General features: G+C 35.0%; 1 protein-coding gene across 2 annotated transcripts in view; it reads left to right on the top strand.

The window, feature by feature from the left end:
* Positions 1-17886, top strand: part of ANGPT1 (angiopoietin 1) — a 228041-nt gene that overhangs the window by 135355 nt on the left and 74800 nt on the right. The window contains exons 3-4 of one of the 2 annotated variants that reach the window (XM_081266564.1): positions 3891-4012; positions 17083-17312. In XM_081266564.1, coding sequence (XP_081122690.1) covers positions 3891-4012; positions 17083-17312 — 352 coding nt within the window. Of the gene's footprint in view, positions 1-3890; positions 4013-17082; positions 17316-17886 lie in introns of both variants that reach the window. The other variant, XM_081266563.1, reaches the window with a different exon arrangement.

The raw sequence follows: 17886 nt of genomic DNA, 5'->3' as shown, positions 1-17886 counted from the left end.
GGCTGAGACAGGAGGATCAAAAGTTCAAGGCCAGTCTCAGCAACTTAGTGAGGCCCTAAAGGATTTAGGGAGACTTTGTCTCAAAATAAAAAATAAAATAAAATAAAAAGGGCTGGGGATGTGGCTCAGTGGTCAGTGGTTAAACGCCCCTGGGTTCAATCCCTGGTACTAAAAAAGGCAGCAAATGAGTTAATGAGAAAGATTATTTGTGATAGTGATGATTCCATAAGAAAAATAAAACACAGTGACCTGATGAACAGTGAGGGGCGGGGGGAGAGGGAGGGAGTTACTGTACAGAACATGGCCAAGAAGACTCAAATGATGAAAAGATATCTGGGTGTGGGAATTCCAGGTAGAGAAAGCTATAGGTGAAAAGTCCCTGCAGGGGCAATGAATTTGGCATGCTGAGGTGACAGGAAGAAGGCTGTGGAGCTGGAGTGTGATAAACAAGGAGGAGAGTGGCAGGAAGTGAGATGTGGGAAGTAAACAGGGTCCCAATCCCAGGGCCTCATAGGCCAGGCTGAGGATTTTGGAATGTAACTAATTGCCAAGGGAAGCCACTGGTACATTGAACACAGGAGGTGACTTGATCTGATGCATGTTTTTAAAAAGAGCTCTGCAGTTGCTCTGTGGGAATGGACTAGAAGTGGGCAAAGAAGCAGGAAGGCAGATTAGGAGTTGTAGTGGTCTCCAGAGTCAGGTACGGCAGCTACAGTGTCCACTTCAGATGGATCTATTCTGGTCTCACTGAAAGGGGAGAAGAACTGTCCTTTGTAAAATAAGACATTTTGGTGTTTGAGGATGTCAGGAAGTGTGATCAGAGAATGCAGTGAATAAAATAGAAAACGGCTTTTGTTTAACTGTCTGTGATGTGCCTGATTCAGTCATACCGTGTACCTTTCATTCATGAACAAGTCCCAGGAGTCTTTTCTGTGCCGAGCACTGTTCACCACAAGATACGAGGGTTTCACTCTTTCATAAACTGTCATTCAATAAGCAAAGAAACTAAAAGCTTAAATGGATAAAAATATGTTTATTAATTGACAGTTGCATCCTTGTGTATCCTCAGTCTTTACATTCTCTACCAAGTTTTTCCAAGTGGGTCCTAACTCTATCTTCTGCAATATTTTTCCTTAAATGAAATGATACAAAATAGAAAATTGTAAAAAAAAAATTCTAAAATACTCCACAAACAAAATATGATATTAGTAATAATTTTAAGATTGGCTTTTAGAACCATATCAATAACAACTTAATATATAAATGAATCATAACAACTTACACTTTTTAAAGTACACGTGTCTCATCTCACTGTTTTGTGCCCAACTCTCTCCCCAACCCCATCCCATCACCACATGCCTTGCAGGGCTAGAACTAGAGTAAGGCCAATGAAACCAAGGGAGACTGAATCATGTATGTGCAGAGAGAGATCCTATCTTTATTTAAAAATAATATTCTCTTCAATGTGGGTTTTGCATATATATATAATAAATATATATTAAATATATATTTATTTTATTTTTTAATATTTATTTATTTATTTTTAATATATTTTTATTGTTTGTTCAAAACATTACAAAGCTCATGATATATCATCTTTCATACATTTGACTCAATTGGGTTATGAACTCCCATTTTTACCCCAAATACAAATTGCAGAATCACATCGGTTACACACTCACATTTTTACATAATGGCATATTAGTGACTGTTGTATTCTGCTACCTTTCCTATCCCCTACTATCCCCCCTCCTCTCCCCACCCATCATCCCTCTCTACCTCATCTGCTGTTGTTCAATTCTCTCCCTTGTTTCCCCCCCCCTTTCCCCTCACATCCTCTTCTATGTAATTTTGTGTAACATTGAGGGTCTCCTACCATTTCCATATGTTTTCCCTTCTCTCTCCCTTTCTCTCCCCCCACTCGTCTTTGTTTAATGTTAATCTTTTCCTCATGCTCTTCCTCCCTGTTCTGTTCTTAGTTGCTCTCTTTATATCAAAGAAGACATTTAGCATTTGTTTTTTAAGGATTGGCTAGCTTCGTTTAGCATAATCTGCTCTAATGCCATCCATTTCCCTGTAAATTCTATGATTTTGTCATTTTTTTATTGCTGTGTGGTACTCCATTGTGTATAGATGCCACATTTTTTTATCCATTCATCTATTGAAGGGCATCTAGGTTGGTTCCACAGTCTAGCTATTGTGAATTGTGCTGCTATGATCATTGATGTGACAGTATCCCTATAGTACGCAACAACAATAAGTGTTGGCGAGGATGTGGGGAAAAGGGTACACTTGTACACTGCTGGTGGGACTGCAAATTGGTAAGGGCAATTTGGAAAGCAGTATGGAGATACCTGGGAAAGCTGGGAATGGATCCACCAATTGACCCAGCTATCGCCCTCCTCGGACTATTCCCTGAGGATCTTAAAAGAGCGTACTATAGGGATACTGCCACATCAAATATATATATTTAAATGGTGCATTACAAAAATCACTTATATGGATTGCCCAGGGTTGTATTTTGTTTTTTCACTTATTTCCATTGCTTTTAGAGTTGCCTCTCTCCTCAGCCTAGTTCCTACTTGCCCACCTGCAGATACATCCCTCTCCCTTTCAACACCCTACAGCCAAATCACAGTATATGTGAAAGACTTTCTGTGAGCAGCTGAAATAATGCCAAATTTAGACCTGCCATGAGAAAGGAACATTATAAAAGTGTCCTTTTTAGAGGGAGGTACTTTACATTAATACTAACCTTGCAAAAGTTTTCTCAGTCTCTTTCAATAAGTAGATCCAAGGAAACTGTGATGCTATCAATGATTTCAAATTATGTAGGGAGCTTTTAAAACTAATTTTCCTTCTTTCTTTCCCTTTATTCCTCTGGTAATGAGGGAAGGGCAAGGAGGGTTGAGGCAGAAGAAGGAGCAGAACAGTGACCCAGTTTGAAGATATCTGCTGGAACTGCAGTGTGTGTTTTTTACCTGGGGAAGGAGAGGTTTGGGTACATGGCTCACAGATCCATGTCATATTAACATCTGACTGGCAGCATGGGTCTTTGTGATCCAAAAGGAGGTTAGCACTTAGAGATTCTGGAGGATCCACCAATGTAGTGGAGTTGAAAGGATAAGGACAATCTGTCTCTAGTACAGTCTGAATCCCTGATCACTCATCTCCTAAAATTAAGGGTGCAAATGGTTTGATTCTCCTTCTCCTTCGTTTTCTGTGTAGAGCAATAAACCAAGTCAGACTTTTGGTTTGAACCTCAGGTATTCCCTTGGTTCTTCCGTGAATTTGGGGCTCTCTCTGAACCTCAGTTTCCTCTACCATAAGGTGACAATGACAATTCCTCTTTTAACTGGCAGCCACATCTAGAAAGTGATATGACATTTAGAAGGCTTGGCATGACCTGTCATAATGGGTGTTCAAGAAGTTGGTGATTATGAATCTGTTTAAACTGTGTCAAGGTTATAGCATATCTATTTGGTTTTTGTAAGGTGATGAGTTTAGGAAGGTCTGTTTTACATGCCTATTAGTTATTCTAAATTATCCACAGTGTCTAAAACCTTGTGCTAATACCCACTTTGCATTTGCAAATGTTGGAGATAAAATACGGAAAGCAACTCCATTTGAGTATCCTCTACTATGGTTTCAGGACACAAAAATTGAAATCTGAAAACAAATTAAACAACTCAGTGTCCTCACTTAACTGCAATCTCAATCACAAAAATATTGTGTGGGTGAGAAACATATGAAGCAGTAACTGATAGAATATACACCATATGATTAATTATTCTTGAAGAAATATTACTTAAGAAAAAACTCAAAAAATCAATTGCTTTCTGCTGTTTACTTTGTGAATGAAGTTTGAAATGGTTTTCTTTTATCTTAAGGTACTAAATCAAACTTCTCGGCTTGAAATTCAACTGTTGGAGAATTCGTTATCAACATACAAATTAGAGAAGCAACTTCTTCAACAAACAAATGAAATTCTAAAGATTCATGAAAAAAACAGGTGAGGACTATTCCTTTCCAAAAATATTTACGTATGCAGTTTTGTATCTTCCACCTCTCTGCTTACTCAAAAAAAAAAAAATTAAGATTGCAGTGGTTCAAAAGAAATTAATTTTAAACATGAAATGCACAGAGTTTGAGACAAATGCAGTAAATATATCAACAATATGATCAATGTTTACATATTCACATTTTTGAGATACTTTTTATAACATTTAGCATTAATTTATCTAATGTTTGGTTATTCAAATCTGAAAGAACATCTACTATTTATTTGATTCTATAACTAAATTCCAAGACACAAAATATTGACATTTTCCAGCAGAATCAAAGTTAATAACCATAGAGAAGAGAATAGAGCCTCTCAAATTATCATTCAACCCACTCTTAAGTTTTTGCAAAGTAAGAAGATTATCAGAATCAGAGATCTTGCACTAGAGGGAGAAAAAAATTCATATTTTTTAAGAAAATTATTTGCTAATAAATGTAATCAAGAGTTTTTTCCCATTTAAAACCATGTTCTTAAACATAATAAATAAATGTTTGTTAGATTTATAGATGTTATCCCAGTTTTGTGTTTTATGAATTATACATCATTTCAGGTAAGTGGAATGGGACTTCGTGCTATCAAGACTTAAAGTCATTAACAATTGGTAACACAATTTAATAAAAACAGTGACTTCTTAAGGATGAGCATCTTGTATTTAATTGCATTTCCTTTTATTTGGACCACTAGAAGTTGAGTTTTAGCATTTTTGCATTATAGTGCTTTAAAGAACATTGTACTGATAGAAATTAGTGAAATAACATTGCGTTAGTGGAACCAGAGTTACCATGTTCCAAACGAGGGAGGAACCTAAGAGGTCTGCTGTTTCTCCTCTTACTTCACAAGTGAGGGAACAAGACTCAGAGGAAATGACCTGTCCAAGGTCACCGAGCTAGCCTATGGCAGAGCTGGGAATGCAATCAGGGGTTCTTTGCTATAATCCTCCTCTTTCCACTTTCACATATGGCTTCAGGTTATCTACAACCTAAAAGGATTTTGCCACTTCATGCTAAAAGTAGACCATAATGCCAACAATTACAATTAAACTTCTGCATGGAAAAAAATAAACCTGGCTGTAAGTTTAGAATCAGAAAGGGGTCACTCATGTGCTATGACTTGTATTTCTAAGTTATATATTTATTTATCCTTGTGCGGTGTCATGGGGTAAACTGTATAACTATAAATAAACTTGACAGGACTTGACCCTGAACTGGCTGCCTGATGAAATATTCTGGAATTGAAATCCTGTTGAAAAATACCACTCATCCTACTGTAGTCTCACATAACCAGTTCTATGCATGCATGTGACAGGCCTACTTTGCTTCAGCCATCCCTTGATTCAGAGTCCCCAACCTGTGCTTTTTACTCTTGTTGCTAAAATGAACCCTATGTACATTCAGACACTTCAAAATCTTTTGGGAAACCTTTTTCCAGGGATCTTGAATATGTAGAACAATGGCAATTTTAGTTTTTGAGACATTATTTGTTTGAGGATTATGGAAATGACACACATTTTTTGTAGCAAAAGGAGAAAATAAATAAAGGAAAATTAAAAGCCATAGTTCCAACATGTAGAGATGAATCTTTTTCTGAACAGCAAATATGAATATATTCTTCATAAAAGGTTGTGTCATACAGTACACTCCTTTTCAGTCTGCTTTCTTTGGAGATAGGTATCTTTTAATATCAACAAAATGTCCTCTAATAACATTCTTAATAGCTGTATGATATTTTGTTTTATAGGTGTAACCCAGGGTGGTTTTAACCCATCTCTCAGTAGGTGTGTTGCCACCTGTGATTTATCTTTTAAAAAGTTGCCAGTATGATCTCATATCCGTTGATGCTTCCCGTATTCATGTGTGCATTATCTCTTGGTTTGTGTCTGGCACTTTAGCTGACAGGAGCTCATAAATTCAATAAGTAACCTTGAAGGGTCTGATCCTTAACTATAAAAACAAATGCCATCCTTAAGTATCAATTATACTAAGGTCTGTCTGTCCATCTCTTTATCTTTTCTTTTCTCGTCTCGTCTCATATTCAGTTGTTATTTTTTTCTTTTTTTAAAAAATCACTTCTACCTAAATTCTTGGATATTTTGCCTTCCCAATATGATTTCTGAGCTGATCTCTGGTATTGTTTCCTATTGTGGGATTTTCACTAGGAAACATATAATGATTTAAAGGCAAACTGATTAAAAGTTGTTCTTTCTGTTCTTGCAGTAAAAGGGAATCAGGATGAACTCTCAAAACAATTTCCTCTGGTCAAATTCAAGACCTTCTCCTTGTGCTATAGCCTCTCAGAGACTCTGATTCCTGACCCCAAGCACACACACATGCCTTCTGCTAAAGACATTTTTCTCCCTAATTAAATTCTAATTCATATTGAAAACTCAAGTTTCCTTTTATATGCAAATTCTATCATTTATTACTCATGATAATTTTTCAAGATCATGACAATTTCTTTTTCTAATAATATATGCATTGCACAAGGAGTTCAGGTGTTTAGACTTTAATTTTAATACAAGACATGTCTTATATCCTTCTCCACACTTGCTTCTTTTTTTGACTCTGAACTCCTCAAATATGATGTTATCTTATATGTGGCTTTGGAGGTGTTTGTCTGTCAATTGTTTTACCTCTTGGCCTTGCTTGAATTTCTAAAGTTATCTGTCCTTTTGTGGAAGGGTCTACATGTGCAAGGGAGAGTTGGTGGAATATCTGTACTTAAGCCAATTATATTTTTCCCTGAACCAATTTTGTTTTATTGTTTTGGTACTGGGGATTGAACTCAGGGGCACTCGGCCACTGAGACACATCCCTACCCCTATTTTGCATTTTTATTTAGAGATAGAGTCTCACTGAATTGCTTAGGGCCTCATTAAGCCTCCAGAGCCGCTAGGACTACAGGAGTTCAGGTGTCTAGTCTAGACTTGCACCACCATTCCTGTCTGAACCACTTTTTAAAAAGAGTTTTCTTTGTATAAACAACAAAGAAAATCCATTTGTGATATATAGCCAATTTTCCCTATTTTGTTTATTGTTACCATTTATTTTCACATGTGCAATGGAATAAGAGGAGTTCTGCCAACCACTTCATACAGCAATAAAGTGTTCCTTCCATTCAATTGAAGAGAAGGCCGGAAAGTCAAGAATAAAGCAGTTTGTATTTTTTTAAAAATTTATTGAGCATCCCTATCTGTTCTTTATATAACTGTAGTTCTCCAAATGCAAGAAGAAACTATTTCTACACTGAAGCATCCCTGAAAAGTAGTAACAACTTGAATTTAGTTAGCCAGGTCTGGTTTGGATCAGCTAATACACTTTGCAGAAGGGATTATCTAAATTACGCTTTTCTTCCTCCCCAAGGAATGTTAGGGGTTGTATCTGGGTATGTGACTTACTAGCTTTGAGTATGATGGGGCCTTCTCAGCCAAGGCGGTGAGTTGGCCCTTAGAAGTGTCACCATCTCTTTGGCAGAACAAGGAGAAATATTTTATGGATAGGATTACACTACACAAGCATGCTGAGAGTTCCTGCTGATTTACATCCTGACAAATTAAATGCCTCACTTGTAGGATTGAAAACGGATTTTTGGCCTCATTAGATTCACTTCTTTACCCCCTAGATAGCCAAAAGCACAAAGCAAGAACTGGATTAGCAATATTAATTCTACTGTTTGTTTTCTTACCAAGAGAGTGGGGGTGGTTCTGAGAATCTTCCAGTTTACTCTCTTTAGGAAACATTGTTTTTATTTGGTTGGATGCGACACTAATCACAAAATGTGGTTTTGGTTCTTACTTCAAGGAAAAGGCATTTGGAAGTATATATAACCCAGTTATATAACTGAAATTACACAACCAAGAACCCAAGTAAATGGAAAACATTAATAATTACCCTACTCATAAGGAGGCAGGAGCACAAAGTTGGTATGCATAATTGTCAACTTTTATTAAATTCCTTCAGTGTTAAATTCCTCCACTGCTTTTGCTTAAAAACAATGGAAAAAAGAAGTGTACAGCGACAGATATCATAATGCAATTTCCATCAACAGAACCAAATATGAGACTGGATCTTTTAGTCTAATGGAGGGATCATTTGGCTATGTTTCAAGGCATGTACACATCTTATACACAATCCCAACTTTTTCCACAGACAGGCAAAAGAAGTTTCCAGAAGAAATAATTTTTGTTGCAACAAGGTACACATAAAGGGAAAATCAGTACTCCTTCTGTATAAAAAAAATGAAGCATATGGGTTTTCTTGATAACTATGTTGAACATGCAGGTGAAGATAAGGGAAATCTCAGAATGAAGTGAGCTCTACATATGGTGGCAATTCCAAAATAGTTCAAGCCATACTAGCTGCTCCCTACCTCTTTATTATAATGTAAATGTCTAAGCCAGGTGCTTTTCATTCACTATTGGTACACCTCGAACCAATTCTGCAAAGTATGTTTTATTATTTTCATTTTACACATTAAAAAACTGAAGTTCACAGAGATCAAATAACTTGCCCTTGACCAAAGAGTCAAAGTATGGCAAAATGAAAGTTTAAGTCCATGACAATTTTATGCATTAATTATTATAAAAATATTTTTACAACATGATGCAGCCTAAAGTATAATTGATGTGGTTGTCAAGTTAGTCTCTTAACACAAACAAGTATAAAACTGAAGAAAGTGGTAGGCCAGTTGTTTTTGGCCTGCCACTGTACACATCATTATTTAGTCCTTCTAATATTGGCATAGGAGATATAAACTATTTATTTTACATTGGAAATTCACTGAACTTTTTTTGACAAGCCTCATCTATCTTCCAGTTGGAGTTATGGGAAATTATTAAGTTAATTAATTGTAAGTGATTGAAGTTTTGTATAATTTCAATAGACCAAATTATGCATTACAAACAAATTACTGAAATGGCCTAATAAAGTAGAGGTGCTTTCATTGTTAATATGCCTAAAGAAATGAAAAGTTATGTCACTGCCTTTTAAATTGAAGCTCGCTTCCATTTGATAAGTTCTTTGAAAAATACTAAAATAAAACCTTGCTAAGTTCTAGCATTGGATTAGGTTGAATTATATTTGCTGTGGATTGCAGGGATAGAGGAAGCGTATTTTTTAAAATGCATTTTAAAAATTTTATTTCATTTTGAAAAATACTAAAATAAAACCTTGCTAAGTTCTAGCATTGGATTAGGTTGAATTATATTTGCTGTGAATTGCAGGGATAGAGGAAGCGTATTTTTTAAAATGCATTTTAAAAATTTTATTTCATTTTCATTAAAAATTTTATTTCATTCCTTGTAAATAGAACATGTATAGGCTTGTTGAAAAGAACATTATCTATTTTCCTTTCAATTTTCTTTTTAAAAATTATTTTTAGTTGTAGATGGACCCAATACCTTTATTTTATTTATTCATTTTCACGTGGTGCTGAGGATCGAACCCAGTGCCTCACGTGGGCTAGGCAAGCTTTCTACCACGGAGCTATAACCCCAGCCCTCAAATTTTTAAGCAATGAAATTAGTGGTATATAGCATCTTTCTTCTTTTAAATTTCAATTACCTCAGGATCTTAGAGTGAAAATAGAATTCTGATCAAATTGGAAATTGAAGGGTCATCTGCATTTTTCCCTTTCCCTGATCTCTGCAACTCACTAATCACTGTTGTTATTTATTCCCCCTCTTAAATACTTTTTCCAATCCATCCTGTCCTTTGCATTCCCACTGACTATATCTTAGACCAGACTCCTATTATCTCTTGTCTAGGCCATTGCAATGACCTCTGGGTCTCAAGCCTTGTGCCAGCCAAACGTAATACTCAGACACTGCCAAGGTCTTTGTGAAATGCAAGTCAGACTGTTGCTGTCTTTTAAGGCCCTTCTAACCCCCTAATGATTCCCTGAAACTGACTGAAGGTTCAAGTTCTTTCACACAGGGTAAAGTCTGTGATGGCTATAATGATAATTTTGCAGTGTTACTTCTGCTAGTCTTAATTTTTGGAAGGTATGACCTAATAGCTCAGAGCATGAGCTTTGAGGTTAATCTGCCTGGGTTCCTGCTGCAACCATCATACATTATTGTGTGACTTTGGGCAGGTTAACCTAGACTCTCCATGGTTTGATTTACTAATTTGTAATAAAGGGATGATGATAACAATGCTGTGTGGAGCTGAAATGAAGATTAATTGAGTGACAGCATGCAACTCACTAAGAACAGTGCCTGCAGGCACAGTAGCGTTGAATCATGTTAGTGTGTCCGTGTCCTGCTCAACAGATATTATCTCTAACAGAGCTGATATTTGCTTTGCCTGGCACGGCTGATATTTACTATCTAACTCACAAACTCCTGTTCATTCTTGAAAACTTGGGGCACATGTCACCCCTTCTGAGAGTCCTCTGTAGCTTCCAGGTAGACAGTCATCCCAATTTTTATGATAGCACCGTACCTTTGTTTCCCCTGGTTGACTTATATCATGAATTTACAACACATATGTGCTTCTGTGTATGTATGCATCTTTTTATTTCATCTGTAGCTACACAATTAGACTGTGATCTTCTGATTAATGATACATACTTTTTCTATTCTTGGGCACAATTCTCCTCACATGGCATATGTAGCTCGTGTTTGTTGAATGCCAAATGAATAACTCACGGGGCAATGTCCCAGTAGTTCTGTCACAACCAATGCTTTTTATCTATACATATATACAAACACACATTCACACAGTAAAACAAAAAATACTTTTAGTGAAAAATACAAATCATATTTTACATTAAATATTATAAATCTATTAATTGTTCATAAATAAAATGGTGTTTACGTCAATAATTCTGCATTCCCAAAGGCCTGCTGCATGGTGTCCAACTTTATCAATCCAGACTCTTAAGTTCCCTAATTCAGCCGAACTTTTTAACTTCTGCCAGGATCTGCCCAGTCCATTTTAGACTCATGGCTCTTTACCACATTTCTCTGATAAATATTTTAAAAGGCTAATTTAATACAAACATTAAATTATATAGACATACACTCAATTACAGGTTAAAGTCTTGCTAATTCTACACTAAAACCACCATCCCCTCCACCCCTTGCAGAGAATTTTCATTAACAGATTAGCAGTTTAGTATTTATTCTTTCAGACTTTTCTTTGAATATACCAATATATACGTATCTATTGTGTGTTCTTATTTCTCTGTATATTTACACAAATACACACTGATACACAATTGAAAACATGTACATATTTATATGCTGGGTGTATATGGGTATAGACTTTAATTGCACATATAGCTATGTACAGTTTTATTTCAATTTTTCTTAAAGAATAAGTAGCAACACATTTTTGTAGACATACTATAATTGATAAATTGTTATATTTTATATTAATAAATAGATAATTTACTAGAACTAGAATTCATGATATAAAATTTTTGGAAATATTGACAAGTTATCCCTGAACTTTATGATCTCTCCAAGTGAACATAGCTTTCTAATTTCCCAAAACTTGGCTACCTGCATCTTTTTATATTTATTAACCATTTGCATTTTTTCTGTGCCTACTCTAGTTACAGGTTTCTCATTTTTCTATTAGGTTATTCATCTTTGCTTTATTAACTCACAGAAGCTCTTAAATAAATATTAAAGCTTTGTCTTACATGTTGCAATTATTTTTTCAAGTTAATTATTTATTGTCCAACCTATATTTTAATGGAAGTATGTTTTTATGTCATGAAAGTTATCAGTCTTTTTTTTCTTGATTTATTGATTTCACAACATATTTAACTTATTCTTATTTACCCTAAACCTTAAAAATTTTATCTTCTAATGTTTACTTAAAGCAGCTATACTCTGCTATTTAACAAAAGTGATTTCAGATTTTGAAAGAAAATCTACTATTCAAATTAGAAACTTAAAGAATAAATTTAACCAGGAAAAAAAAATAAAACCCTTTACAAATCCATATCTGCAACACATGTCAACACTGTACATATTAAAAAATAATGAAAAGTTGAAAATTTTGTAAATAAATTCAGACAGGAAATAATGAGCAGGTTTCTATATTTTAATATCTTCCTTCTTGTTGGAGGGGCTATATTTACACACTCAGCTTAGGAGAATCTCACCCCATGAATTCATTGGCTGCTATGTTAAGATCTCTATTGTGGGAAACAGTTTGAAAGGGAGTGATTTTTCTGTGAAAGTTTCAAGATGTGTTCAATGATTTAAAGTATTTCCAATAAGATATGTTGTAGAAAACAGACGGTACAGAATGGGGGAGGGGACATCAACCAAAAACGTCAAATGGGGCTTTGTGTACATTCATTTAGAACCTTTTACTGAAGTTCAACATCTAGATTATTTTGTTTATTTTATTCTTCATTAAAGTGCACCTCTGTCTCAAGCTAGAAGTCAAGTGCCAAAATCCTATGCATGTCTCTTCTCAAAGTATTTCCAGAAAGATGGGAAACAGGAAGTACTGAAAATCCTGTGAGAAACTCTCTTTTTGGATTTCTAGCTCAATTTGTATAGATTTAGTGCGCGCTTCATATATCGTTGTTCTGTAGAACACTAATCCTAAAAGATGCATCTTAATAAAATCTTTATTTAATGTAGGCTCCTCAAAATCTTGACAATGGAATTCTTGTTTTGCTTAATGAAGATATACTGAATGCACTCCAGAAAATGATCCATTAGAGTTTGGAGCAAGTACCCAGTTTTGTGTTATGCATTTAAACCTAAGCTTATATTGTTATTGAAGGCAGTCATCAGCCAAAGTGACTACTTTGTCTACCTAATTTTAGGACCGTGGAGCTGGGATGTTGTCTTAAAGATCAACTCTATATCTAGAGGTCTGTGTGCCTAGCTGACATAGCATCTCCCAACTCACCATTAGGAGAAATGATAAAGAATCAACAAAAACTTTCAGGGTCAAAATGAAACATGATCAGTACTTTGAATAAAAAAATAAATTTAATGTTAGAGGTGTTAAAGTAGAGCAGTACTGATGAAAATCTAAGTTCAGATTATTGAAACTATTTTAACAAAGAAATTTTTATTTTATACATGGGAAAAATGGGGGAGGTTCAAATATTGTGAAAGACAAATTCCCAAAATAATTAGATAGAGAGAAGCAAATGTGAAGGCAATGTCAAGGTGATGCCTTGATTTCTGTTAGAACAGAATTACATTGAGCATATTACATTATTTTATTTGAAAGAGATGAGATGGTGGCACATGCCTGCAATCTCCGAGACTTCAGGAGTCTGAGACAGGAGGGATAACAAATTAAAAGCCCGCCTGGGTGACTTAGCAAGATCTTGTTTCAAAATTTAAAAAATAAAGAAAAGGGGGTGGGAATGTGGGGCCCCTCTAGGTTTGATCCCCAATATGAGAGAGAGAGAGAGAGAGAGAGAGAGAGAGAGAGAGAGAGAGGGAGGAGACTGTAGTTAGTGCTTAGTGCTTATTTTCAAAGCAGTGGGATATGTCACGGGCAGATTTCTAGTCTAACAAGTTAGAAGACATGTGTTTTACCCTGATTCTGACACTTAATATCTGCATGATTGGGGTATATTTAGATTATTACCTATATACTAGGGCTTGTAAGATTTACTTAGTCTGTATCACTATTGCTTTAAGAATCAAAGTACATAAGATTTTTTTTAATGCTATACAACTATAATGGTATATTACAAACATGTGATGATAACTAGAGATAGTTAAAATTTTCTGGCAAGTAAATTTTGGATTCAAACTGTTTTGGAAGTGGTGAGGAGGAAGGGCTGACTTCCAAAGTAGATAATAACCAATGGATGAGAAGAATCAAAGAGGAGAGAAGAGTGTCTTGGAAGCCAGGCATGAAAAGAAGATGAAATAGTGGGATGAAAGTCCTCAAAGGAAATGGAAGGGTCAAGAAGCCAGGAGTCTCCCTGAAGAAGTCTAGAAAATTATTATTAACATAAAAGATTAATGAATAAGTCAGAGAATGACCGTTAAGGGTAGTTAAAAAGTTTCAAATGAAGAAAGGACATGGGAAAATTATTAGAAGAGAAAATTACCTGGTAGGACCTGCCATTTTGGAAACAATGTGCTTGTCATGTGACATGTGTCCAATGTGCTTGTGGTTGTCATCGTATAACCTGGGTTTCCAAATCCTGTGAGATATCCATGCTACAGAGCAGCTTCTTGTTTCTGTGACAATCCCTTCTTCACCTTACATGAATATCTCTTCTAAGGTATCAGGCTTTGTGGATGTCCTTTGATACCTGATAATCATGGTACATTGAAGTTTCTTTAGTAAATTATGAAAATTAGTGTACTTTCCATTGTGCTAATGCAAGTCTTTTCTTCCACAATTCAGTTTCCAGAACTGCTTGCTTTGATAACAGGACTTCTTTGACCAGCTTTTAATTTTCAGGTCTTTCCAGATTAAAGTTAAAAAATAAAACAAAAAAATAAAAAATGAAAAACAATTTTGATTTTATACATGGGAAGGATGGGAAGGTTCAAATATTGTGAAAGACAAGTTCCCAAAATAACTAGATGGAGAGATTATCTTCAGGGAGTCTAAAAAATAAAACAAAACAAGCAAAAAAACCTACCTCCTTTATTGGCATCTCAGATAGCAGCTGTCTCTAAGTACATGCCTTCTTACAGAAGGCATACATCAAAAGTAGGTATTAATGCAAAAATATGAGAAAATATATTATGTCTGAACAAGAAGCTTCTTATAGTTTGTGTTTCTTTTTTTTTTTAAATTTGAGGTTTCCTCGCCAAAAATACTTAGACCAGGAATACCATCATTTTATATTTTATATAACTATTGGCACTTAGCAATTAATAAACATAAGATGTATATAAAAGAGGATATATTACCTATTATTAGGAAAACTGGAAGCCAGTGATCATCATATTTCAGATAACAATATTAATTCAGAATTTTTATCCAGTTTTATAAGACTTTATAAGACTTTCAAATTTTGAGCTATACATGATCATCATTTTAATGAATACCCAGGTTTTCTGATAAGATACTTTAACTCCTGTGAATTTAAAAGACAATTTTTTAAAATAAGTTAGTGACACTAGATATTATAATCTTGCATTTGATTATTACTCCAGTAATAGAAACAAAGGTAATTAAAAAACAAACTGAGAATGAGCTGAGGCATCAGTTGTGGTTAATTCTCAGAGGGGAAAGCTAAAATTCAACAGACAACAGAGAAAACCTCCTTTGCCATCCACAAGCACACTCAACACTTTAACAGTAGGTGGGGGGACATTGTTAACCAATAGAGATAATAAAGAAGTTGTTTTTTTCTTTCCTTTCTTTTTACTACAAATATCTCTAACAGCACTGAGTTACTGGCACAGAAGGAACTACTAAAGGATGAGTCATAACTACCCCTTAGAGATCCTGTTTTTCATCTTCCTCTGATTTGCTTGCTGAAGTTTTTCATTTCCAAAAAAGGTTTTCTAAAATAAAAGTGACCATCACATTTTCCTCAGTCAACTACAGCCAAGATCTGTCCAATTTGGGTTTGCTGTAAGGTCAGCAAAGGGCAGGGCTCCTTTCTCTGCTGGTGTCCAGTAGAATGAAGGCAACTCAGAAGAGAAGCTTGCCTTTTCTGACCTTGCATAAAACACCAAGAGCAACCCCTGATAGGTCTCCATGTGAATGCTGCAAGTGTGAACTAGACACACTATATGGAAAGTGGTGTAAGGTAGGATCTTAGGCTCAGCTTCACAAGCAACTTTTTCTGGCACGTTCTTCTCTAAAGAGTTTTTTCTTTTTCTTTTCTTTTTAGCAAAGATCTGAATATCCAAGAGCACATCTTGCCATGATTTCTCCATGTATATAAAAGATAACCAGATATTACAGCTTGCCCCCTAGTACAGAGTTGGAAAGTTTGACTCTTCAAACACACTCCATTGTACCATTTAAGTATTAAACTTAAAATACTCCCTAGTGTCTTCTTTATGAAACTTAAGGAAATGACTATTACTCAGAGTATTAAGTGCCCATTTTGGTATGCTGCATTTGAATAACACCTTGTAAACCAAGGACTGGTTGAACCCTCTGCAAACAGAACTGAGAAAATCAAATAAGCCTTTCTCCCGAGGAATAAAGTATATTGAATACTCTATAAAAAGTAAATGCTTAAATGCTTTTTATCTCAAGTCAGTTTCCAGGATCCAAGAGGGCTTCTACATTCTCTGTCACTTTCATGTGCAATATACTAGGAGAGGATCATTTAAAGAGCTCTGAGAGGAGGAAGGTTCTCAGTTAAAGATCACATCACATTGAACAAAGCATCCCAAGTCCTTTTGTAAGACGCTGAGGGGCCTAAAGAAATCTTCCTCTCCTGATTTACATAGTGATGTCATTAAGCCTCACCCGAAAGCTCAGATTGGAAATAAAGGAAATTAGTAGTTAACATGATCTGGTATCAAAAACACCAAGGATTTCTGACCTCAGATAGCTAACTTTCTGGTCCTATAGACTCTACATCAAATATACTCTTTCCTCACCCGACAAAAACTACTGTGAAATTTAATCAGTTTAAATTATATTTAATTTCAATCAATGTGAAAGTTTCAAAATCCCAAATGAATGAAGAAAAGTAAATGAAAAAGGACATTCTATGTTTTGTTCATATTTTTTCTGAACCATCTTACCTGTTTCTATTAGACCATTACCTTAATGAAAGCTATGTTGCAACTTATCTAGGCTATAATTGTCCGAGTCTAAATCAGCAACCCTAGTTATACAAGATATACCCCAGGAAATTAATTAGACTTAGGAAGCAAATATTACTTTGACAATATCTGGCATTCTTAATAATTCTTTATTTGACATGTTATATGTACAATTCCTATTTTAAACTCTATAGACTCTTGAGCCTCTTTAAAAAAATAAATTTCATGGTGAAATACTTAATTTAATTTTCTAATCTTATATTCAGGAACTAGTTAAATTACTGTTTATTTTTGTACAGTATTTTAAAAAATAACTTTCACTTCCTTGTAGTTTATTAGAACATAAAATCTTAGAAATGGAGGGAAAACATAAGGAGGAGTTGGACACCTTAAAGGAAGAGAAAGAGAACCTCCAAGGTTTGGTTACTCGTCAGACATACATAATCCAGGAGCTGGAGAGACAGCTGAACAGAGCTACCACCAACAACAGTGTTCTGCAGAAGCAGCAGCTGGAGCTGATGGACACGGTCCACAACCTCGTCAGCCTCTGCACTAAAGAAGGTGGTAAGAATTTCTTCCTTGCTTTGGTTTTGTAAATACATTATTTTATATGAGCAAATACTTATTAGATATTATCTTCTCTCTAAGGCATTGATTGCTGTGTGAAAACAGCAAACAGCAGGTGAACTTTTCTTTTTTTTTTTTTTTTTTTTTTGGAAATATATGTGACCTTTTTTTTTTGACAGTTTGTTATGTTCTCTTAATTTCAGAGAATATATTCCTAAATTCAAATTTGTGAATCCACAATATTTTTTCTAGAAGAGTTTTCTAACTTCTTTTGTTTTTCATCTTTTTAAACCTTAGATAATCTATTGCACTGCCATGGGATAAAAATTTGATATTATGATGTTAGACACTTAATCATGTCGGATAGAAATTAGCCAAAGCTAAAGATTACTTCAGATGGCTGGGAAGAGTTTCAGGAATGTCCCCATTTAAAAGTTAGTATCTTTGAACTGCCGGGGAACTACCAGCTGATGATTTTTGTCAATATAGTGGATTTTTAAAGAGGAAAGATCTTATGAAAACTCATATTGCTTACATTTTGGGGAAAGAGAGATAAGGAAATTCGTGG

Source organism: Spermophilus citellus (assembly GCF_964194105.1).
Source record: "Spermophilus citellus genome assembly, chromosome: 14".
In the NCBI taxonomy this organism is placed as follows: domain Eukaryota; kingdom Metazoa; phylum Chordata; class Mammalia; order Rodentia; family Sciuridae; genus Spermophilus; species Spermophilus citellus.
This window is presented reverse-complemented; position numbering and strand designations above follow the sequence as displayed.